We start from the raw sequence: 26,526 nt of genomic DNA, 5'->3' as shown, positions 1-26,526 counted from the left end.
TACGATGTGAGGTTAAAGCCTTGCTCTGCAAGATCTACCTCCCCTATGGGTGGTCTCTGCTGCTCCCCGAGCAGACCCAGCAGATTATTCACTTCAATTAATTCTGCAGCACCAAGAGACTGAGGGGTTACTGATAAGATTGTGAGGAGGGCTGGAAAATACTCTTCAATTGTTGTCTGCAAAACGCTGATGGTGGCACAAGACCCTTCCCCAAGGTAAAAATGCAGGAAGGTTGGACACAAAGGAAAGGATGAGGAGACAAAGACGAGGATGCGTGGCAGAGAGTATTTGGGGTATATGTGCTTTATTTATTAGGGGATGGTAAGAGCCTCCTTCCTGAAGTAACAATATCCCTCTGGGAAGGTGAGCAGGAGCATCCTCTGGAGAAAAGCACCAGGGACTCAGCGCGGGACAAAGGAAAAAGGAAGGATGGACACTGGTGTCAGCGTTAACAGTGATGACAAATGGTTAGAAGGACACACAGCTCTCGGAGATTTTCTCCGATGGTAAAAGCTGGTTTGGCTTATTGAATTCCCAGCCCAGGCTCCTCTTCCTCGCGACAAGCCTCTCTGCTGTCATGAGTTAATACCGCACCCAAGTGCCCCAAAACACGCTGTGCTTTCCTACAAAGCTCCGCATTCACACTTCACGAGCTATCGGGATGAACGTATACAATGAGTTGCTTATACTGGATGTAAATGAAGGCTCAGTTCCGAGGAGAAGGTCTCAGAGTGGCGTTAAAACCTAAAGCTGGTGATTCAGGAGAGGGAACAATGTGCCTTTCAGGGGCTGTGGGAGGTTTTGTCCCCAGATGTCTGCCTGTCCCTTGGGTTCCCACCTCCACCTGAAATGGGGAAAAAAACGCTTGTTTGGGGCAGCTGAGCATATTCAGGTGTCCTGGAAAAGGGCTTTACCCCTTCTGGGTAGCACTAGAAACACACTCCTGCCTTTGCAACATCATATAGATCTAATTTCTAACAAAATGAGGTGATACTGCAGTGACTTACCCCAAACATAATCTATAGGGAAACTAAAGGAGGGTGGGAGGGGAAGGAGTATTGTGTTGCCAGATACATGAAAAGTCCTACAGGAACCCCTAAAGAACTTCCAGGCCATGATCTTCAGAAAAGTGTGACCGGGCAGTAAACTTGCTCTATGATTTAGAGATGCGACACACACACAAACGCTGGCACAATGTGTATTTTGAGGAGCTGTGTAAAACTGTAAAATCCATGGCAGGGCGGGGAACTGGCAGAGTTAATGAAGAACTGGAAGAGTCAGAAAACCATTGAATCCAAGCAGAGTTCTTGGGTATCCTTCCAGAATTTTCCCAAATAGAAACTTGGATTTAATTTTCCTTGTATGAAACACATCAGAAGGCACGAGAACACATTCTAGATGTTTCATGGCAGGTCAATGAAACACATTTGCCAATTTGCCAAAACACAGAACAGCTCTGCTGGGAGGGTAGGCTGAGAGCGTTGGGGTGTTCAGCTGGAGAAGAGAAGCTCCAGGGAGACCTTATTGCAGCCTTCCTAGACTTAAAAGGGGCCAAGAAGAAAGACGGGGACAGACTTTTGAGCAGGGCCTGTTGTGACAGGACAAGGGGTGATGGTTTAAACTAAAGGAGGGAGATTCAGGCTGGACATGAGGAAGGAATGGTTGGCCCTGAGGGTGGTGAGAGCCTGGCCCAGGTTGGCCAGAGAGGTGGTGGATGAACCATCCCTGGAGACATCCCAGGCCAGGCTGGACGGGGCTCTGAGCAACCTGAGCTGGTGAAGATGTCCCTGCTCATGGCAGGGGGGAACTGGGGGAGCTTTGAAGGCCCCTCCAACTCAAACCATTCTGTGATTCTGTGATTTAGCAGGATAAAAATAGTATAAAATACCACTTATTTCAATTTATGCTTCAGGTGGGAAGAGCAAGGACCAAACCCCTGACCTCTGCCAAAGACCCCCATACCCGGCTCCCTGTATACACTGATTTTAGAGTCTAGGGCTCTAGATGTAAAAATCTAAATCCTTTATAAATAGGAAGAGCCCTCCCAATCTTACTTTTACAGCTGACATTTTAAAACTTCCTCCATGGTATGCGAACTTGTAATTTGTTACCTGGTTTATGTTTTGTTCTGAAATAACACCTGGTCTACAAGAACAGTCCTATAACACTTATTTAATGATTTATCTATCAATTTCTGCTCTTTTGGCTAAGTAGCCCATTTCCAAGTAATGCCAACACCCAGTCAGAATTGTCATGGTTTTCAGATGATAAATCTTGAAAAAAAAAATGCACATGAAAATAGGTATTTGCTGACTTGGTGACTGGCAACCCAAACACACGTAGCCACTTTACAAACAGAAATCCAGCGATACGTTGGGTAAACGGCAGAAGCTCAGGCAAACAGAGGAGGTTTTACCCAGCAATGCAGTGTTAGATTCTGTAACTCTCCGAGACGTTGCCTTATTTCTGCAGGACTGTGGTAGAAACATTCACCTCTGCCAATGGGATGTCTTTAGGTTTTTCGGTCAGTTCTGATTTCTGCGGGGACTTTAAATATAAACAGAGTTTGATGCAAAAATGTGCGACCCCACGCAGTCCACCTGCCTTGGATGCACCAGAAGAGGTGACCCACCAAAAGAAACTGCCCTTTTTTAGCCGAGGCTGATTAGTCTCTTGTTAGAGCATCTTAAAGACATCTCTGACCCTCCTGGGAAGGACCCAGCCACAGTAACGAAGCAGAGCTTTGCTGAACTGTGGTTTTGCCTCTACCTCCCTACCGTGAACTTCTTTGCAATTACATCTGAATCACTCAATTTTCCCTCTTGAAAGGAGGCTGAATAATACTGTCAGTTGATGAGGAAATTACTGAAGTTTCCAGACTTGAAACCGTGTACAACGCACTTGATATGCAGCAAGTTCAAGTTAATAAGTGCCCCGAAGGCATGGCATAAAGAGCAGCATTCCCGCTATTGTTCAAAACCCAGCAGCAAAGCGTTATCACTTCTTCGTTAAGAACCTGATATACGGCTCCGTGTAATCTGCTATTTTCAATCCAATTAGTGATTAAAATGTAACAGTGATTTCGATAAGAATCGAGCTACTAATACCAATAACCAGTGTGTCACAGGAGTTGAATATTTTATGGCATATGTAACAAGGAACAGCACAGAACTACGAGCAAAGGATGGAGAAACTCAGCTACACAACAACCCTCATTTTAAGAAACAACTTGACCACTTTAAATAGAAGTTGTTTACCACTCCTAATCCCAGGCAGTACAGCTGCTAACCTAGGCCAAGAGCAAGCAAAAACTTGACTGGGAACTTATTTAGGAACACTAGCACATATATAATTTTGTTTATGTGTAAGTTATATGGAAAGCTGAGCGTGGCAAACCTACAGACACAGCAAGGTGCATCTCACACATTTATTTATTTTTTAATAAGTCCTGCATCCCAGCCAAGTGAAGCAGAGGATGCTGCAGGCACAAGTGCTGCCCGGCTGTGTCATTGGTACAGGGGCACAGGTGACCTTACCTATTTTATTTAAGCTGGGTTTGGTTTTAGGGCTGCTGGAACCACCCATTGTTTTTGCTAGGTAATAACTGAGAATCTCACAGATACCGCTTTAATCCGTGTAGATTTGTATTACAATAAAAAAAATAATCAACTTACTTTGCTCTGGGTTGATGTACTAATCCCGGGATCTCTTTATTAGATTTAAGTCTTACATTTGAACTGGCACTTTTTTCCTGAAACACACAAAAAAATCACACAACAGAGATACCATCAGTATTTAGGAAGCACAAAAAGCACGACAGGCGTTTGTCATCACGGTGTCACGCTCCGCTGGGTGCAGGCTCTTCTACCTGTACAACAATGAGAAAAGCTCATCAAAAACGAAATTAAAGGCAACACGATTGATGCAATGACCCTGGTTGGGAGAGAAAAGAGTTTAGTTGAGAGCCAGCGCTTCAAGGAAACAACTTATCCCAGTGCCAAAGGCTTCTATAAACCAAAGCTCAGTGCACACACGTATCTCTTGTCTGCAAAATCCCTTAGGACACACCCCTTCCAGATCTTCCCAGCCCTGTGTATTTGGGAAAGCTGCTGGTGCAGATGGATGAGCTGAGTCCAATCTTACAGCTCGCCCGCTCCGCAAATCCACCTGAATTTCTTAGGCACGTCATGCTCGTGACAATTTAAGAAATGTAAACCTAAGAATTAGTGCCTTTGTGGGTAATTTTGGTGGGTTTGTTTTGTCTTACTTAGTCTTTGAATGTCTGAATCACACAACATGATTTTTAAGAGGGCTACTAAATCACTGAATTTAAAGAAAAAGAGGCTGTCTAGCGGTTAATCTTTTAATGAATAATTCTACAAGGGCTGTAAACATCAACTGCCTCAGCATATTTAACACTGTTTAATGCATATCTTTTAATCCTCCTAAACAGACAGCGGTGCCTTGCATGAAAATCACAGTGAGAGTGCAACGAGCCTTTCTTCCAAGCCTTAACAAACGTCAGCGTGTGCGTGTTCCATCCCACAGCCACCGCCTGCCCACGGTCCCACCGTGTCACATCAAAGCAGCAGAACGGAAGACAAAACCACGCGTTTTCTAAGCATCTTCTAGTTTTAACAGTGTTAACTGGGGATGACTATGGATGTGCATGTTGCATGTGTACATGTACATAGTCATACCTGAGCTTCCACCTGGTTGTCCAGCCTGGAGTAGAGAAGCTCCGGGGACACCTTATTGTGGCTCTTCTGTACTTAAAAGGGGCCGATAACAAAGATGGGGACAGACTTTTGAGCAGGGCCTGTTGTGATAGGACAAGGGGTGATGGTTTAAACTAAAGGAGGGAGATTCAGGCTGGACAGGAATTGTTGTCCCTGAGGGTGGTGAGAGCCTGGCCCAGGTTGGCCAGACAGGTGGTGGCTGAACCATCCCTGGAGACATCCCAGGCCAGGCTGGACGGGGCTCTGAGCAACCTGAGCTGGTGAAGATGTCCCTGCTCGTGGCAGGGCTGGCACTGGGGGAGCTTTGGAGGTCTCTTCGCACCCATAGATTCTATGACTGATACCGCTCATATGAGTTGATGTATGAGCTGCAACCGTCAAGCAAACTCATACACGACTGTGAAGCAAAATAAAGAGAGGGACAAGTCTCATGGTGAAGACACCACAACCAGGTATCAGCTAACTCCCAACCTCACACACCAGGTGAGACTTCATCCTCAAATCTGCTCCACCAGTCGGTTTGCCACAACGCAGAGGCAGAAACCAGGAAGGGGCTGCACTGCACATCTGGAACGACACATCTGGATGGTCCAGCAGCAATAACACCTGACCACCTACTGCAAGGCATGGTGAATTTTTGCTCTCTCTCTCTGCACACCATCACCCTGCGGGCACACACGTTTCCCCATCAAAAAATAGCTGCGAAGCCATTGCCCCAGTTAAAAGGGAACGGATGTTCCGATTTGCAGCTCCCGCGTCGGGAGCAGCGGTGAATCACGGCAGCGCAAACCCGGCTTCCCAACCGCGCTTGCGGTTTGGCCTCAGTGCAGCTGGAATCGGCTCAAATCCCAGCCTAAAGAAACTTCTGCCACTTAGGAACAAATAGAAAAACACCAGAAAAATGTAAGTTGCCTTCTCTCCGTGGGTCTCAGTTAATATTCAGAATATTAACTGACTTGCACAGGAAATAAAATTCTGGTTCACTTGACTTCAAGATCCCAAATTTTACTCTTTCCCTCCTATGCCTTCTGATAATTAGCACACCTCAATTATCTATTACTTACAATTCTCCTACTTAAGCAGAGACTATGTCACCTTCTCCATCTGTTGCTCAGCAGGAACCAGCAGAAAAAGAGGAGATCAGAGAAAAATAAAACCCAACCAGGTCTCAAATTGGCTCTTTGCTTTGTTTTTAGCTATTATTTACGGCACTGATATTTCATTACACTGACCGAAATATTTGCTTTGATAAAAATAGATATTTGAAAAGAATTCTTCCAAATACAAACAAATCAGAAATTAATGGTTTGGATTCTAATATCGAGCTTACAAAAAAACCCAAAATGCTTTAACACAGTCAGATTCCTCTTCCAGGCTGAACTGAGTTTGGTTGAAGGGTCACATCTTTCAGCTTAACCTCATTTTCTCCCTTATTTAACATTAAATAAAGTTACCATGCATCAGCAGCACTGCAACCGCTTTTAGAGTCTTAATATGTCACAAATAGAAATTAAGACACAAAAGCTTTGTTTTAATCTAGCTCTGCTTATAAGGATTATTTAAAGTAAATACAGTAAATGATGTTTAACACCACAAGCTTAAAAACAAACCTGCCAGGATGCTGTACTCGGATAGCAGCATTAGCCAGTCTATAGTAAAAAGGTAAATAGTGGACATTTTACTTCCCACTATTTTGCAATTAATCATTATCAGGTACAGCTGTCGTCCAATCAAGGTGATTTCATTTGATAGATTCATTAATTATGGTTAATTCCTTCATAAAGGATGCAGCGTATCAGAATTTTGGGGCATTAACAGATGGCGGTGACTCTGCTGCCAGATGCTATTAGCACAGCAAGGGCCACTACTGCCATTATCATTAAGTATCTGTCAACATTGCCCTCGATGCCTCCCCTCTTACAAAACCATTTCTAGAGACATGTGGACTTCATTTGAAGTATTTTTTTGCTTTTCTTCCTAAAACTGCCATACATGGACCCAGGTAAGCTGCTAATAGTCTTCCCAACTCTCCTAACAAGTACAGGGCTTAATAGAAAAGGGCTGACTTTTAAGAGGTGCTTCCATAACTAAGACCATGTTTTATGAATTTTATGTTATTTACATTTTACATTATTTTATGCGTTTTTAAATTGATTAAATTGACCAGGAGGGAATCAAATACAGACTGTAGCAGCAATTCTACCACCTAATCTAATGGCTAGTTTTCATTACTTACACTCCTATTTTGGTCTTTGTTTTTCCTCTGAAGTTACAATAATTACACAAATATACAACAAAACGGGGGAACCCCCCCATAAAACAGTAAAACTTAGTGTAAGTAAAATGGGGTTCCTAGTTTCAAGTCTGTCTTTTGTTTAATTTGGAAAAGGCTGAAGTATCCAACTTGGAGCCACTGATGTTTGAAGGTGGCACGTTCCCCCACATTAGGATCTTTTTTAAGATTAGTTTGTCGTTATAGATTTGCTACTAAAATATATTTAAGTTGAGAGAAAGACCAAAGGTCTCTCCAGATGGCGATCACGTTTTGCTCAATATTGGTAGTTTACAGCTAGTCAAATATTTACAAAATAACATTCCTGATTTATATCAAGATGAAACTGCTTTCTGGAGCCAGCTAACTCACCATTCAAAATATTTAGGGGAAAAATGAAGTTGAGTTTCCTTGCTTTATACACACGTATCTATTTTTTATATTATCATTTGGCAGAAATAAAGCTTCTTTCTCCTTGCTCTGGCTACCTCGAAGCAAAACCACCTGAGAATGTTATTTAAGGTAACTTTATAAGGAAGAGGCAAATCAAGCATTGAAAAATCTCAGATGCTGGTCTAAGAAGATTGTTCTTGGATCCAGTCTCATCAGAGGAATCACATTATCACTGCCACAATGTGTATATATTCAGAAAGGGTCTAGGGCACATGCACGCAAAGAGAGACAAAGAAAGAGATGCTCATGGTGAGAAGACACCCAAGAAAGACGTTATCATCACAGTCATTAGAAGGACCTTCTCTACCTTTCCAAAATCAAGTCTTAAAGCAACCCTCTACCAGCGAAGGTCAGGAGAAGAGCCAATATTGGAAAAAAGCCCCCTGAGGTCTCCAATACAACTCCCAGGCAGCTGCAACCATGGATGTGATCACGTCAACCCCTGAAGACACAACTGTGACACAAGTCAATGGGTTCTAACACTCCACTATTGATGCCCATCTTGCCCCAGGCTCCTAGAAAATGTTGTTTGTGAACCACCATGGGCACTCAGTTTTAAGGTGCACCTTGTAACCGAGGCACCTGAGGCAATGATGTTGTTCTGCTTGTCCATCTGACCCGGTGTTGCCAACCTGATGCCTTCCTCTTCAGAATGAAGACTTCAAAACATGGCTGTTATTTGCTGAGTTGAATGAAGCCTGAGGTTGTATTTCATAAGAAAATCTTAGTCTTAAATGGGATATTTTAATAAATTCCATTGCTGTATCAGGCCAAAATTTCCTCAACTAAGAATGAAGGATTTGCCCATGATGCTATACTCCTATAAATATCTCCATCTTTGGGCCAGATGACTTCCAGAAGTCCCTCCCAGCCTCAACCAGCCTGTGATTCTGAGATAAAGCATCTTTCTTAATAAATTGAACGCTGGAAAAAAGAATTTTGAGTAGGATGGTTGAGTTCTACGCCCAAGTAACAGAGCGGAGGGGACTGAAGCCTGAAGACTTCATGCCCAAATTGTGGCCACTCAGGCGCGCAAAGGGGAAGCAGAAGCTGACAAACAGCCCTGGCGTTATTTTGGAAAAAACATTAGATTTTGCAAACCCAACCAACATGACGTGGTGAGTCTGCAGTGACACCGGGAGCATAACCCAGGCTTGACAGAGAAAAATCCTCCTTGTTCATCAGAGGTCCATGGTTTTCTCCAGTTCGTTCCAGAGGGCAAGGCTCGTCCTAAATTAGTTGCTTAATCAAGCTCCTCTTTCCTGGTTATTACTGGGAAATTTTGCTGTAGCAACTCTAGCTCCTGAAATGCAATATGGAAAAGCAGGATTCGGAGAGCACAAAACAATTAAAAATTACTCAAGAGAAGGGGGTAAATCCTGAGCAGCTTTCTACACCCCACCAGAAAGGCATCCATACGCTGCAGTTTGACAGATTAGATAACGCTGCTTTTAGTGTTTATTTTCCAGCCGTACATGCACACATCTATGCATCTTGTTCAGCGAGACCTGGCTTTAAGTCAGAGAGAGTCTTTCAACCGAGTGCACGGTGGCTCGCAGCCAGGCCTTCAAAACACAAAAGAGAAATGCTTGTTGTGCCTGTACAAAATAAATACAACCTACATGGAGATCCTTCACCAGGCTCGGATAAAGACAGAAATTCAGGGCAAGCGCGAATGAGAACAAAATTGTGCAGGAGTATGGATTACAAGTCCAGTTCTGGGCCCCTCAGTTCCAGCAGGACAGGGAACTGCTGGAGAGAGTCCAGCGCAGACACCAAGATGCTGAAGGGAGTGGAGCATCTCCCGTGTGAGGAAAGGCTGAGGGAGCTGGGGCTCTGGAGCTGGACAAGAGGAGACTGAGGGGTGACCTCATTCATGTTTACAGATAGATAAAGGGGGAGTGTCAGGAGGATGGAGCCAGGCTCTTCTCGGTGACAACCAGTGACAGGACAAGGGACAATGGGTGCAAACTGGAACACAGGAGGTTCCACTTAAACTTGAGAAGAAACTTGTTCCTGGTGAGGGTGGCAGAGCCTGGCCCAGGCTGCCCAGGGGGGTTGTGGAGTCTCCTTCTGTGCAGACATTCCAACCCGCCTGGACACCTTCCTGTGTAACCTCATCTGGGTGTTCCTGCTCCATGGGGGGATTGCACTGGATGAGCTTTCCAGGTCCCTTCCAACCCCTCACATTCTGGCATTCTGTGATTCTGACATTCTGGCATTCTGACAAGGAAACCAGGTTATTATATTATTTCTTTTTTTTTTTTTTTTTTTCCAAGGGAGAAAGGAAACAACCTCTCCACAGTGTGTCCAGAGGCAGGGAAACAAACTTGCTCTGTCTGCAGGTTTGGACCCATTTCAGCTCTTGCCCAACATATTGAGCTCCAAGAACATCCAATCTGAGGTACCTGATTTCTGTTCAGGTTGTCACCTGGCCTTTTTTTTTTCTCTTGGATCAGCTGTTTGCATATTTGGCTGAAATTAGTGCAGTACCTAATTAGCAGCTGTGGTTTTTAAGTGAGAAGTTAAAAACTGATGCGGGAGGATTATTAAGAACATCTAACATGCCCATTACACTCAACTCTAGCTGCAGGATCTCAAAAAATCTGAAATATTCAACCAGAAGCGTAAAGTTTGGGAAAAAAAGGGAAAAAAAATAAAGGAAGAGGAAAAAGTTCCCTCTGGAGATTGTTGCAGGACTTCTGCAGTATCTAAATATTGTTCGTCCTCAGCCAAAGTTATTGGTCTTTGAGTTTTGATGAAGAACGTCAAAAGAAAGGCAATTTCCTGCACTAAAGGGTTTTCAAATGTCATTAATATTTACTAAATCTAATAGCTACAACTTTTTAAACATCTCCTTTTCAACTCCTCCTCCCTCCCAGTCAATATTAGAATGTCTGGACTCGTTGTGGCTACAGTAATTCCAATTAATTCTGCCAAGTAACCAAATACCAAGTAAGCTGTAGATGAACTGAAATGTAGACATGGAAGCAGATCGCGTGAAGACGGGAAATTAAGGCAGGTAAATAGGTGAAATTACAAATAAGGCCCATAAATGATAAATAAGTACGACCAGTAAATCCTCCAGGGAATCTCTGGCCTGCACTTTGCCATTCTGTTCCCTTTCAAGGCTCTGCTGTTGTGTCAGCCCACGCGTTTGAACCCTCTCCTTTCTATACAGGTTGTGACACCAAGTTCCACAGAAATAAAAATATATATGTATTTTATCTCAATGATCTTCTTCCTTCAGTAGGAGTCTTACCCATGCAAGAAAACTTGGCATTTCCCAGGGAATGGGAAGCAGAGGAAGGGACACATCTCCAAGGTTTCCAGGGGGAACCAACTTCAAAACGAAGTTGAGGAACATCCCCTTAAAAGCAACTTTTGCAAGAGGCTGAAAACTGTCCCTCACAGTTACATACACCAGAAATAAGGGTGACGCGGGATTGCCTGAGGGCAATATTCAGAAAGACTGCAAATAAAATGCTGTGGGCAGAAAGAAGACCTGCCCTCCAACTTCATTAATATACCAGACCTTTAATGGCTTTGGTACATTAGAGTGGCTGAGAGGTTTATCTAGCAAATAAAAAATAGATGGATAAAAGTGAAAAACTGCATTACTGATAACTTACAAGCCTAGATTGACTCCTGAGGAAACTTCAGAGGTTTTAGGGCACCTGGCAACAAAAGGCACAACAAAGCTTGCTCTATTGCAGGTATATCACTCTCCTGGATTGTACAGCCACCCTGGATAACAAAGCCTGGCTCAGAAATTAACTTCCTGCCTATTAAGCCTGCGTTGTCAATTATTTTCTTGCTCAACAAGCTTTTACAAAAATACAGCTATTTATAGTAAATGTGTGTATAACTGAGGTTATTGCTACGGCAATTCTTGCAGAGCTTTTTATTGGGATGGTTTTGAAGGGCTTTATGCCCTCCGGACAGAGGCGAGATGACATATCTAGAGAACGAGATGTGCTGTGTTTCATGGATTTTTAATAGCTGGGCCTAAAATTTCAGCAACTGTAGGGTTTTTTGGAATGCAGGTTTTCTAAAGGTAAAACTGAACTGTTTTTTGGAAAACTGATTGCCTGAGAGATGCCTCCATGTCAGGCACATGCAAGCGAAGCCTCCTGAGATCCGCCTGCAGCATCAAAACCAACCCAGACTGATGACCAATATCCCCATGTGCACATACTCACTGCCTTAATACTAAGTTATAGATTTTAGGCTGGGCTCATTGAAGAGATGGTGACCAAACAGCCACTTTGAGGTGGTGCTAAAAGTAACACTTGCTTCCCTTTCTCTGCAAGACAACAGCAGGTTGATGGTGTTTCCTCTTGTGGAGTCCGCAGTTACACTGGTCACCGGCTTTTCTTTGCAAACGGTGGGTTTGAGTAGTTTATTACACTTTTCTTATTACATCCAAGCAGTTCTGTAAAGCACACTGAGATCCTGCTAGATGTTAGGACAATGTCCCATTAGTCCAATCCTACGGGGAATTTTGTGGGATACATGTAAGATATTTCTCCCCATCTTGTTCAAACCAGAGATTTACAAAGGATGGGAGAAAGCAGTGAGAGAAAAAGTCCTTCTGTGTTTGTCATTTACAATTAAAACTGAACTAATTAGAAAACACGGTGCAAATGAAAAGACACAATTAAGCCAAATGTAAAAAGAATAAAATGGTAGCAAGAAATGTTGATTGAGGTAATCCTGAGAAGCGAGATGACAGAAAACTGAGAGTACCACTACCCATCGATACAAATACACAAAGGTTTTGGGCATTGGGAGCCTAAAGGGATGTGTCTCAGGTATAACACAATGGTGTAAGTACAAGAACCATCTCCACGTGTCCCACAAACAGACGGGCACAGAATCGTGTGTCCCACGTGCAGAGCTGCGTGGCCAATGAAGGAAAAACACCCCATATTTATGTATGTTCCAAAACAGCAAGAATTCCCCACTATAAGCTCTCATTCTCCCATCATTGTCCAAGGCTCAGATTTTCAGATTGTTGGTAGATTGCCATTATGTAAATGCCATCGCTGGGAGATATTTCCTATGTCTGTATTTTGCTCCGCTCGGCATCTGTTTTAGTTGCATTAATCTTCAAATTTGCACAAGGTACAAGATTTAAGACCCAAGAGAATGAAGTTATAGTTCTCGCTACACGGCAAATTCCAGCAAGCGTGGGAAAAATGTATATTTGAAAGGACATAGTAGTTTGAATATTATTAAATATGACATGTACTATGATGCACATGAGCGGTATTATGGCTGCAGGAGGAGACTTAAATCTGATTTATGTATTTTGTACCAACTTTTCATCATTTTGGTTAGCTGTTACTTTTGAATAGTAGAAAAAATTACTATTATTTCATATATTACACATAGAACGTAGCAGCCTGCTCACTCACTGAGTTTCCAGTCCTCAGATGAATAAGCATGGATTTTGTCTGGATTCTCCATCCAAACAAATTTATCGGAGAGTAATACTGAGAATAGACATCATATACATCAGAATGAAAGACAATCATAAACTAAATTGAGTAACTGAGGCTGGGTTTTTAAGTGCTTATCTCCTCTACGTTTCCTTGGAACAAGAACAGAGAAATAAGCATGTCTCCTCAGTGTTAGCAAAAAGAGGCACCAATAAGTAAATATATTCCATCAAGGATGGATAAAAATAGCTTTGGATGCTCAAGACGCTGCAGATATTTGAGCCAACACTGGGTGAAGAACTAGTTTAAAATCCAGTTACAGACCTCAAAATACCAATGTCCAACACATATTTAAGTGTCCCAAAATGACCGTGGGCCTGATATGTGTCCATCATAGAATCATTTTGGCTGAAAGAGACCTTTAAGATCATTGAGTCCAACCACAACCCACTCCTGGAACTACCCCATGTCCCTGAGAACCTCATCTAAACGCCTTTTAAACCCCTCCAGGGATGGTGCCTCCACCACTGTCCTGGGCAGCCTGTTCCAATGCCCGACAGCCCTTTGGAGAAGAAATGTTTCCTAATATCAAATCTATATATCCTATCGCCTCACCTTGTGCATCGCCTCTTCCCAAAGCCAGTCCTCACAGGTTGACGAGGACACGGAAAAGACTCAAAATGAGCTCTGGCCTCCTTTTCCAGAAAGCAGCAAATCCCTTCTCCAGGAAAGTGCTGGTGCCAGCAATGGCATGGCCATGGGATAGGCCAGCATTGGGCTAGGACATCTGCTACCCTGGGAGGGATGGGCAGCAGAGAGGAGGTCCCATACGCCGAGCAACATCAAGATGGCCTGGGATGGATCCTCCACTCATCCACAAAACTTCAGCGGCTCCTTGATCAGAATGTAAAACAGCATTGTGAAATTCTAGAAGATCAGTCTCCTGAAAGCTTCACGTGGTTTCAGCCACCACTGAAGGAAGATATTTCAAAACGTCGCCTGATTGCCTCACCCGAAGGCACGTATCCAAACCTCTTCAACAGACTTCTGTCTAACCTGTTCTCCAAACTCCCATCCTGCAGGTTCTCTCAACAGCCTGGCCCTCATTTTGCCACTTCCCTGAAAGTTCAAACATTTAATCCTGCTACTCGGCTTAAATCCTCGCCTGATGTCATCTGGCATCTCTCAGTGGTCACGGAAAACTGATTGTCATGCCTTTTAAAGCAACCTTTTCTATATCAGGCAACTTGCGTTTTCTTCTGTATTTTTAGGCTAAACAAATCAATTCCTTCCATCTTCCGTTACAGCTTATGTTTGCTAAACCTCCTATTGTCACTCCCCTCTGGGCTCGTTCCCATCTGCCTACATCTTTCCTACCGAGCACACTTCTAATTTCGGTCACAGGATTTAAAGCCTCGCTGCCGTCGGGATGTAGCACATTTATTGCCACATTTCAGAGCAAAAGAAGCTCCTGTTTTTAAGGTTTATCTCAAACCAGCAAGGTTAACCTACCCCGTTCAGAGACGGCATTTCTCTGCCTGCAGCAGCCCTATCCAAGACTCAGAAGCAAATGGATGGTTGGGGTTTCTCTGAAAAAAGGAAAGTACATTTATTTTGAAAAGACAGTTAGGTCACATATTTGTATTTAAAAAACAGGCAGCTCTACTTCATATCTCTCTGACTTCCATGAGCCCTCTCTAAACATCCTCATTTTGTAACTATAAGTCATGGCTTACTGCTGAAATAATACCATTAAGTTTTATTACCACATATCCAGGGGCCAACTGTACCCTGTGCATTCATACTTCAAAAAAACACGAGGTAAATAAATGCTGAAGGAGAAACAAGCTGAGCTCAGCTTCTCTAACTGGTACAGAAAATTTGTGGTACAGTACTCAAGACCTTTCCCAAGCCAAAAAGCTGGGGGGATTATCTGTGTTCCTGCCTCAAACCTTGGAATGTCAACAAAATAATTATTTGGTGAGAACAGAATTATCACAAAGTAAATTATCCACATGTTCTGTAACTCACAATCTAACAGATCTTCCCAAAATGAACAAAAATCACAAGCAACAAGCCAAATAGGCATTACTAATAATTCCAATTTTGCTATTTCTAATCAAAACCAACTTTTGAGTTTGAAAGTTGATTTCCAGCCATTTGCAGACACCAGGTTTTAACACACTATTTTCTTTCCCAGTAGGTGAGTGCAAGGATAAGAAAAGCATCTCTAAAATTTAGTGGGGTTGTCCCATCACAGGAATGTTCAGAAAATGATGGGCTGGCATGTTCCTACCAGCGGTGCCAAACACGCAAGCTTTCTGCCTGAGTCACAAGTACAGTCCCATGTATGTCCATGGGCACGGTACTTACAACGAGGAGAAAACTGAGAGTTTGTAGGGAAATCCTGTCTCATTTTTCTCTGCAGTGTTGCAGTGTTATCATTCAACTACCTCCCTACACTTAATTAGCTCCTTGTTTAATCTTAATGTGATAATGAGAACTTTAATTCAAACCATATACCACATCAATGACCCTAACAGCAAAAATAGATTTTATTAAAGGCACCAAAGCCCTATAATCCCCCTGCCTTTTTATAACACTGTGAGCCATATAAAAGCACAGCAGCTGCAACAGGCCAAGAATCTCCTCTGATTGCTACTAAGAACATTAACAACCAAAATCTATTTTGAAATCCCAATCAGTAAGCTGTGATTAGTATTTCTCACTTGTTTGTCCCTCTGGCAAAAGGAAGAGCCGCAGAGACGTGGTGATGAGGGCTCTCTGCAGATCCTATACCTATGTTCAACCAAGGACCACGTCACGTCATTTGCTCTCTCAAAACTCTAAACTTCTGAAGAACCCATAGCAGATATCCATGATGTATGTTCCTTCCTTGGCTCTTCTGTGGCCACATTTTGTAAACTGTTAAAAACAGACTAGAGACCTAGCGAGACCTAGAACATCAAGACCTAGCGAGGAGCACACTTGACCTTCACTCAGGCTTATCGGCTCTATCAGGAACACCGACTAATAGATCGTGTATCTTTTACAAAGACAACTCGAAACACTGTGCTTAGCGCTTAGCAGCCAAATCTGACACCACTTACCCCAAACTTCTCAACCTGAAAGGCTGCAAAAGCTGTTTTGAAACAAACTGAGGCACGAACTGTGGGTCAGGATCACTCTTTCCCTACCAGTGACATGCAGAACTGCTCTCATTCCCTGACTCTGTTCATGAAAAGCAGGGTCCACTGAGGCCACGGGACACGAGGGAGCAAGTCCCTGAGGCTTAAATTTGTTGTTAACAGCTTTCCTGATGTAAACTTTAACCGAGGCACACTTTGCCCCTGGATCTGCAAAGCGCTTAAGGGCCTGTTTCATCTCACAGAGGTGCATAAGAACCCTCAGGTCAATGGTACATATGCCCATAATGCTGCTCTCCTGAATCACAACTCTTCTGGAGTAAGACCACATGTGCTGAAGACTAATTTTGGAGCTACCAAACATCACGACAACAACAAATGACTTTACGCTTTTCGCAGTATTGCCATGTGTGTTTAAAACAGGCATGCTGGTAAGGAAAACCTAAGGGAAAGACAGGCAAACAACCAGCCCCAGGAACAGCATGGAGGACACCTCAAGAAGCCTCTGCCACGTATAAGCAGAATTGATAAAACAGCCTTCACTGGAGAAAAGAAGGGCAAACAACACATGGGGGAACACATTTTGCCACGTTCAAACCCATTTAAACCAACAGCAATCAACTGAACGTAATGAGCAGAAGGAAATTACAGGTACCTGCCCAAACCTGTGAGCTCCTGTGCCCACAGTCTCTTTTCTCCAGCCCATCTCTGTGCCTTTCTGCTGCTCAGACAGCACCAAGTGAGGCATCTGTGATCACACCAGCCTCAGAGAGAGATGGTGCACGGCTATTTCCCCCGTCCACTCACTTCTGAAAGGTCACATTAAGCAATTCGTTAACCAGCCAGTGGGTGCAGAGAAAGCTCAGGGTGTTATCAAAGCTTATCTGGGAAAGACAAACACTTCGATGATTAGGTGGTCTCCTCCTAATCCTCACATTCAGTTTAAGCCCCAAATTCCTGGGGTTTAAAACCACTTTCAATTAACATCAGCCACAGCTCTGGGCCTCCCAGATGCCCCACGGGACCCAGGGGAGCTGCACAGCCGCCTCCCAGTCCTTCAGCAGGTGGCCTCCTGCACTGATAAGAACACTGGCCAGCATTAATAACGCAGCATGTGTTCAGAGAATATTTTTCAATACCAAAAGGTATTTATTTACCTCTCAGTAAACTGTCTCTCATTAAGAGTGCAGTTTCATAGTTGATTTGTGGCCACTTGAGTGAGGTCTGTCACTAAAAGTGCCCCAGCCATGGACTTTTGGTGCATTCCTGCCAGGACTAAGACTCATCTGGCTCTGTAAGGAGTCCTGTTAATTACAGAACCACAGAATGGTTTGGGTTGAAGGGCCCTTCAAAGCCCATCCAGTGCCGCCTCTGCCATGAGCAGGGACATCTTCACCAGCTCAGGTTGCTCAGAGCCCCGTCCAGCCTGGCCTGGGATGTCTCCAGGGATGGATGGTTGGACTCAATGACCTTAAGGGTCTCTTCCAACCAAAAAGATTCTATGACTCTAGCTGATTCATGGCTTTGCATTCACACGATAGCATTCTCCTTCCCTTTTCTCCTACCCAGGAGGTACCCTTGCAAAGACTTTAAACTATGCAACTTGTGCCTTCGTGTGATTATAAATAGTGTCTGTTGACACGGCTGCAAAGAAGGTTCAAGAGAAGAAAACAGATACATCAAGAGTAAGTCCTACTTCCCAAATACTCAATAAATTGGATTTCCCAAATGAATTATGAAAACAAACCTCCCAGCGTAATTATCTTGCTGAAAGACAAAAGGATCTTTCAGATGTTTTGTTTGAAATTATTTAACATCTAAGTATTGATTAAAACATTTTAGGATGACTGCCTATTTACCACAAAACCCAGAATACAGTGAATAATTTCAAGACAAGAAAAATAATCTAATAACAAGCAACATGATTTAATTCTACATGTTGTACTCTGCCTCTTGTTATATTTGGTCTAAGCTATCAGCCTACTGTAAAAGCCAGCCAAGAATTCTTCAAGCCCTGCCAGAGCTAGAAATATTGGCCAGAAATATTTGTCATATCACAGCTCAGTCTCCAAAAAAATAAGATGCTGGACTTCCAAAGCCAGGAAAACACAAGGTGCAAACGACAATGAAAAATGGACTTATTTAATATGGTTGGAATGCATCAGATCAAATGAATCCAAGTGCTCTTAATCCTGTAGGACTGCAGCATGACAAATAGGCTTCATTTGGACACTTGGTCCCCGCGAGTCAAACCCGTCTGGAAGTTTCGGCCCCGCAACCGCTGGATGTTATTCAATGAGCATGAGGCAACGATTTCCAGGCCTCGGCAGCCTTCCCCCTCCGAGAGCCAGACAGTTCCACCTTGGATTAAATTTATCGATTTTTCCACTGTGTATAAATAACAGCATCGTTGGGCGGTTTCACATGAGTTCACTGACCGCAGTATTAATGGATTTTGCTAATTTTTTCAAAGCGCTCATAAACCACAGAACAATGGCATGTTATAATTAGGCGTAGCGGCAGAGGCGGCTTCTGCAGTACATATATCTCCAAGAAAAATGCGTCGATATAGATGTCCCCATAAGAACTCTGGGCTTTATATTTACTTACTGTATTGCCATAGCCCATCCTATTCATTTCAGTGAGGCTACCTGTTGCAGTAAGCCCTGCTCCCGCAGAAATTAGTCTCTCTCAAAGAAATCTCACCCTTTTTGCTGATTTATTCAGCGCTCAGACCTTCGCTAATCACAGTCAAGGTAGGAACCCACATACAAACCTGACAAATGAGGAAAAAATTCGGAACAAACCCCAATTCTTCATCTTGGATCGGTCAGGGGCGTGCAGATGCCCAGTCCCAAAGCCGCATTGAGATCTTTTTCACCCACTTTACTTCCAAGCAGCAGCAATGCTCACCCATCCAAATAGCGAATTTACATGAAAACACACCCTGAAAACCGTCTCTGATTGGAATCACAAGGGTTCTTCAAATGAGATTGAGTATAAATATTTTTGAGGTACTGATTCTCAAGGAAATATAATGCAGGGTTTTTATATTTTTCAAAGGAGACGATGAGGAGCTAATTCTGACATCATATAATAATAAATTTCACTACTCGCACGTCTGTGCTAATTAATCAGACTGACTGAATCTGAGCTTTGACTAATACTGAAGCATTGTATAATGAAGGTGTTCAATGCTCTTCATGCCACAGCAATAAAACTTGCTCCCAAAATTCACCCTTTGGCTTCCAGTTATGCTTCACGACCTCAGCTTGTATTTTAAAGCAAATATTCATTCTGTAGTATTTTAGGGAAAGCCTTTACATGGGAAAAATGTTGTAAACTAACAGTACTTTAAACTTATATTTAAAAAATAATAATATTTAGGTAAATGCCGTATTTCAGCTATATTGGTTGCAGGGGATATGTGATACATCTTGATTTTCACAAGGTTTTTGTCATCATCCCTCTGGGTATTTTCATAAGCAAGTTAGGAAAACCAAGTCTGTTTGTCAAGACCTACAAGACAAAAGCACTCAAGGATAAAGCAAAGCTGGTCAGGAAGCCACACAAAAGGTAATTCACCGTGGCACATTGTTAAAGTAAAGGAATATATCAAGTGGGATTTTGTTGGTATCTATCCTGGAGCCGGATTTTCATTAGGGACTGGGATGATGAATAATAATGAATTGGAGACTACGAATACTTTCCGAAACTATGGAGAATTTCAAGCCAGGAGAGACTCTGCTTCGCAGGATTCAAAGTTATCCTGATGACTTGGAGAGACGTACTGAGAAAGACAGGAGATGATTCAAACAGCACCCAAGTGCTGGGTTTTACTCACAGGCAGGAATAACCAACTGGATATATGGAAAACACCAGCTTACATAGTAATTCTGCTTAACAGGATCCAGAAGCTGGCTGGGCAGGAGTCATCACTGTCATGCTCTTGCAAAAAATACAAGTGTCATACTGATGCATGTAAAAGGTGCAATGGGCTGCAGAATATGTGACCTTCTTCAGCTACACGCACCAAGAAGATCTCAAAGAATCACGAGAACAACTTTGCTCCACAAAGTGTGATGACCATTGAGAAAACCCTTCATGAGCTAGAGCTGCTCAACCTAAAAGATTACAGAAGGCACAATAAACTGTTCTCCATACCTACAACGACCCCAACAACCACGATGACATACGCTTCGACCATTAACGTCAAAGTTTGAATGGCAACGCCGTCAACTATTTCACTGCCCAACATTTTGATGGTGGCATTCACCTGAAGCTCAAATATGCCTTCCCTTTCCTGACAGCTACCAATCCTATTCCTAGTCCACTTCCATGACTGTTCCTCCTGACAGCTTCTTTATTCACATGATGCAATGAGCTTGAAGCAGGAGCAGAATAATTATTTGGTATCTCCCACCACAGTGTTAAGTTCCTCTAAACTCAATTAATCATGAAGAACCTCTGGCAGCTCACAATTTGGCAGCAAGATACACCGAAGTAGTAAGTGATTTCACATTCTGCTATTGAATGCAAGCTATTAAATTCACATACTGTACTACTTTAATCAAGAATAGTTAATTAAGCTGTTCCCTTGATACAAATTTTTATCATTCTGCACCAGCCATACATCATTTTCACAGGACTCAGACTGTGGCCACGATGCACGTTTGTAATCTGTCTTTCGAAATTAATCTGTCGCCATTTGTAAGCTCAAGGCAGATCAAATACATTTTGTCTCGCCAGTAACTGGGCCAAGTTTGGGGACACGGGGGACCGGAGGCTGAGCGGTGCCGGAGCATCACTTCACACAAAGGTTCCATCGGAAAGCTGAATTACAAATCCCTCTGCATTTCATCGCCCAACATGATGCAAAAGACTTTTTTATTACTGTAGGGCTTTGTGTGTGCATCATGTTTGTTTCCTTAAGTGAACTCAGCTTTAAGCTTTATGCTTTATGCCACCGTCACTAAATCAATTCAGTAAGTTACATTTGCATAGTAATCATCAGCATACATAATGCAGGAGTCAGCAGCAGAGGCCATAAAACCAGGGAGATCTGTAGTGTCAGATTATTAAAAACATTAACGTATGATAAGAATCTAAGTGTAAATTTATTACAAGCAAAAATCCCCTGTTTTTTTATGAGGTTACCTGCACTCAAGGACAAGCTAACGCAACGCTCTTCTAGAACAAAACCTTCAAACACAGCAGTCATAGGAACTCCAATTGAATCTCTCCTTTTTTAGAGCACTCCCAGAATGATGATACAAAAACCAAAATGACATCACTATTTGGCTATGTGACTTAATCATAAGAAAAGAGCTCTATGAAATAAAAAAGTGAACAAAATAAAAACTTGGCCAAGTTTTCTAAACCGGTGCAGGGATCCTTAACAGTGAATACTCTGCTACTGTACTGTGAGAATCTGCTATAATTTACGCCCAGGAAAATAAAAGGCCACAAAAGACAGAGAAGATGGAAAGAAGATGTGTCACCTCGTCTAGCCTTTTGTGACTGTACACCAGCAAGTCAAACCAAGCCTTCCATGTACCCATTTAACCATTCTTATTTAGGTTCACCTTTTGGAAGCGTTGATGTGAACTGGCTACTTTCGCACTCGTGCCATTTCATTGAAACAAGTTCCGCTTCCTTCTGTCCTCTAAACAGATGCAACCGAGGCACTAAAAATATTCAGATTTATTAAGCAGACACCTGAAAGCTCAGGCTGGAGGCTCAGAGGTGAGACCCCGGCACAACAAAGCATGAGGTGGTTTAATGTGGGACAACTGGATCCCCATCTCCATCAAGACACTACGGAGCTGCCCTGGAAAAGCCCTTGGGTATGGAGACAGAAGTACAAGTGTCTAAGGGTACTTCGTTAGGTCACTTATTTTTTAATTGAAGACAGGAAAATAATCTGTGGTGAGTTTTATTTAAATGAAAAATCAAGTACAGCCAGAAGAACAGCTTCCAAAACAGAACCAAGCCCAGGAGGAATAGGCAAGTCCACTCGATGAGCCTTTGAATTGGCTGGTAGCGCCTGGGCCTTTTATGTGTTTTTGCCATTTAACAGTTAGATTTATTTAGAAAAACTCATACGTATCATTATTTACATAGCAAGATAGTATGGTGTATTTAGAGATTTTAAGTAGAGGAAAGTTCTTTCATTCTAATCATAAAACGAACGCATGCCAAACTTTAACTACAGAAACATGTTCTAACACCGAGAAACTTTCGTAATTAATCCTTGCCTTAGATCATCTCGGGAAGAGTTATGAGTGTAATTAACATCAGCTGAGAAATTGCTCATGTTTCTGAAATCGCTGAAACCAGACCCTGGGTAGCAGACAATCTGTATCCTTTCTATCCCATGACCAATTTATGGCTAAGCCCTGACTCACCGCATTAAGTCCGAAAATATTTCTCAGCATTAGCAATAGCTTGCTGCAGGCATAGGGCGAAACGACGGACACCAGCGTGGGGAGAAAAAAAAGCCAAGCAAACCCTCCAAACTCCACCTCTTGACAATGAGGATGAAGACGATGCATTGCTAAGGTCTTTTATATTTGAGTGGTTTTTTTAAAGAGGCTATTCTTATAGGAGTTACGTGGTGCGCGGGCTGCGGCGAGCGGCAGCTTGGCCGGCGGCCAACGCGGCTGGGTTTGCTGCAAGGCCGACCAACTCCTTTAGCTCAGGAAAACATTTCTGCTTGCTTCATTGAAAAATATAAAATTAAAAAGGCGGAAAACTCAATGCCCAACCTGCTCAGAACAAGCCGTACTTTGGAAAGACAAGCCACCAACCGGCTCCTCGCATCTGCCGTCACCGCGTCCCCAGCGCTGCCGAATGCTGTGTCGCTGCAGAATGTTCTCGCGGGGAAGGAAATGGGTGTAAACATCGCTCCGGAGACAGCGTTCCCGTGCGGATGTTAACCTTTGGAAAAGCTGGGCAGGACGCCGTGACTTGGAGAGGCAGGAGAAATCCCACATACTCACAAGCTGCTAAATGTGTGCATCCAGCCAAGCCCTCTATAAAAAATAAAGCACATTCTGACATTGACTCGCTTTTAAAGACACCTAAGCAACCTGAAGGTCGTTATTCAGAGCCCCACCAGTCACCCCAAAGGGATGAGGATTTCCTACGCATATTTAGGCGACGATTCCCTACGTGCTCTCCACGTCTAAAAAGAGAGGGCGATATAGGAAACCCGCAGTGTTTTGCTGGTAGAACGACATTCCCCGTCCCTGGAGACATCCCAGGCCAGGCTGGACGGGGCTCTGAGCAACCTGAGCTGGTGAAGATGTCCCTGCTCATGGCAGGGGGTTTCTCCCCTGGAACTACCTGGGGTTTGGAATAAAAGTGCTTGTTTGCATGAAATTCTGGGGAAGGATTGGTAATATTTGAGAACCTTATTGCCATTTTCGCAGGCAGAGCAGCCGCTCTGATTCCCAGCTATTGCCTTTAGGTGCTGCTGTAATACAAACTACATTTAAATATATAAACACACACACACAATATAATATTATTACCTTATTAAAAACCATTGGGTTTGTGTTCCCATGCACAGACTACCCAGCAACTTATTTATTTCATTTAAAGCCGCCTGTCTTTGATGTTATCCCGTGGAAAGATGACATATTCGATAAAGCTGCACACAAGCATGTGTTTGCGCAGATCAAGTGTGGGAGATGAAAGCTGCATTTGAACTCTAATACTGCTTCTTGCAGGAGCAAGGAATTTAAAGCCAAAATAAAAAGGTTTTCTTCCCGGTGAGAACAAACACAAGACTGTTTGGTGAGCTGCACAGTAGCTTAGTTCAGCATTGCTTTGCTATCTGTGTAAACTTGTACTTCACATTAAAAATATTCATGTATACAGGAGATTTATTTTATAACATACCTTACATGTATTCCCAAACTGCGTCATCCTCTGCGTCATCCACAAGAGCCTGAATTATCTGCCCAGCATCTTCATAATATCGAAGTGTTTGTTTTTACAAGCATAGATTTATTTTCATAGGGGTCTTTTCCTCCCCCCCTTTTTTTTTTACTTAAAAAAAAACCCCTGTACCCACAAAAGTTATACTTTTATTTGCTTCCCCTTCTCCCAATCTGATTTTCTTCTCCTCTTTCCACCAGCTGAAACGCAGAAATACTTTCCCACACATGCAGTTGAGTCTCTCGGCTGCCTGCAGAGCAGCTGGTCTCAGCTACCGCAATGGCAAAGGGGAACAACCGAACCAAAAAAGGGAAATTATAGTGAAAATAAAACCAAAAACATCAAGCTGAGCACCTTCCAGCACAGGTTTAAGCACACGTAGTACAGATGAAAAGATCCCTTCCCCTTCACGGGTCTTCTTTTTGGGGAGGGGTTGTGTAGGGCACCAGCAACATCTCAAGAACACCAAGAGTGTTGGTGGGTGATTCTGTGATTCCCCTGTCCGCATGTGTAGATGACACGACCCCGCTGTCACCCACCACCAGGAACGAATCCCACACTTTCGGTTCGCTCACCTTCTCCCTATGGATCATCTCATTGTTTCAGCCGCCTCGGAGACCTCTATGGTGGAGATGTCCGTGGTGGCATCACCAAACCCCCTTGGCCAGGTGGACCAAGGCAGGCTGAGGATCTTTGCTACCTCCCCAACAGTCTCAAAACGCACAGCAACGGGGAGCAAAGGGATGAGCACTGAGTTCCCACCAGGTCTTGGGGAGACCTGGGTTTGCCAAGCCTGTCCCCTTGAGCATGCAGCAATTAAGGGTAAAGAGTGAAAGGAGCCACTTAACACAGCTAATGAACTTCCCAGCAGGCATCTCCAGTTCTCTTTCACCTTTTCTGGAGAAGCCATCATTAAATCAGGGTGTCTTTTGCCCGCATGTGGCCCAAATGCCACTTCACTACCGCACGGTCCCAGCAACCCTAAGCGGATAAAACATCTGAGTAGGCCAGCCCCTGGAGAGACCCCTCATTTCCCTAAAAGAAATAAAAAAATAGAAATCCACTTTAAAATGTCCACCACAATTTCAAACAATTTTGCACAAAATCATTTTCTCCATGGTGGATTTTAAATATTTACCAATTTTGTGATGAAGCACAAGTGAAATAACCAGGCGAGCAGACACAAAACAACTGCTGCAGAGGTGAAAAACGTTCCTGCTCAGTAAGGACGTGAGCGTACAATTGTCTAACAGGTGGAAAGCCCAACAAAAGCAGCGACTAAAGAAATAGGAAAGTAAGATTTCATGCTCATTCAGTACCATAGATATTGTCTTTTTGAAAATAAGTTAAATAATTAGTGCTCCTTTGCTACACGGCTTTTATTCCTGCAAGTACTCCTCACTCTTGGATCCTCTACTGTATATTGCTTCTAAAAGTAAATAACCAACAATAGGGGGAAAAAAGCACACCAAAAATTATTTAGGTGGAGAAGAAAGTCTCATGTGTATGGGATTGTGGAAAAAATGGCATAATTTATATAAAAAAGGGGGACAAAGTGCAAGCTACTCAAAACAAGAGTGCAGCAAAACAGACTGGGAGCTCCTGGTTTTACAATGTTGTAACACAGGAGCAACTGGGCTTTCAACAGAAAAACGACAAATTCAAAACCGAAGAAAACGCTCGTTTTAAAAAATAAGTTAGAAAACTCTGGTTTTTGGATAATGCAAGTGTAGATGATGCGAAACGCTGCTCTCGCCTGCTGCTCATGGCAAAAGCGCAGAGCTGCCCGTTGAAATGCTCAGCACCAGTATGGCCTGTAAGACCACCCGGAGATACAGAGTGATGCCCCAAGACCTGCGACCTGATCCATCTCCACCAGGCCACCACCAGGACAGAGGTGGCGGTGCCCATAGAGTCCCCTGTCTTGTACAGGAAGGATGCCTCTCCTCAACTAGGCCGAGCTGAGAAGTTCAGGGCTGCAGGGAGCCTTCTGAAGCTCTTCTTGCCTCTCCTTGTGGTGTTTCTGCTCCTTTCCCCCTTCTCTTCTCACCTTGCACTTCTTGGCCCTCTTTCTTTATCCTTTTTTACCCCTCCAACCTCTTTGTAGGATGGCCATTTAATGCTGGCTTGCTCACACAGATTCCAATACAAGAGGAAACGGCCTCAAGTTGCACCAGGGAGGGTTCAGCTTGGCTATTAGGAAAAAAACTTCACGGAAAGGGTTGTAAAACACTGCAACACACTGCCCAGGGCAGTGGTGGGGTCAGCATCCCTGGTGGTGTTTAAAAGGCTCACAGATGAGGTTCTTAGGGACATGGGGCTGTGTCAGAGTTAGGTTATGGTTGGACTCAACGATCTTGAGTGTCTCTTCCAACCAAAATGATTCTATGATTCCTCTTTGGGCTGTACTCGCCCTAGCAGCTCTGCTGGCCACAGAAGATGTCACCTTTCTTGCTCATCACTCAAGAAGATGCATTAAATTCCACCCAAGAGAGACAACCAGCACAGATGTTGAGGTCTACTTCGCA

At 43.4% G+C, this 26,526-nt stretch overlaps 1 protein-coding gene across 3 annotated transcripts in view; it reads right to left on the bottom strand.

Moving 5' to 3' along the window:
• C8H1orf21 (chromosome 8 C1orf21 homolog) overlaps positions 1-26,526 on the bottom strand; it is a 111,729-nt gene that overhangs the window by 7,047 nt on the left and 78,156 nt on the right. For all 3 annotated transcript variants that reach the window (XM_065071340.1, XM_021293014.2, XM_065071343.1), the window contains exon 4: positions 3,675-3,751. In XM_065071340.1, coding sequence (XP_064927412.1) covers positions 3,675-3,751 — 77 coding nt within the window. The remainder of the gene's footprint in view (positions 1-3,674; positions 3,752-26,526) is intronic.

The sequence above is a fragment of the Columba livia genome, chromosome 8 (assembly GCF_036013475.1).
Source record: "Columba livia isolate bColLiv1 breed racing homer chromosome 8, bColLiv1.pat.W.v2, whole genome shotgun sequence".
NCBI classification, from domain to species: domain Eukaryota; kingdom Metazoa; phylum Chordata; class Aves; order Columbiformes; family Columbidae; genus Columba; species Columba livia.
The sequence above is the reverse complement of the archived record's forward strand: the minus strand, read 5'-3'. Positions and strand labels throughout refer to the sequence as shown.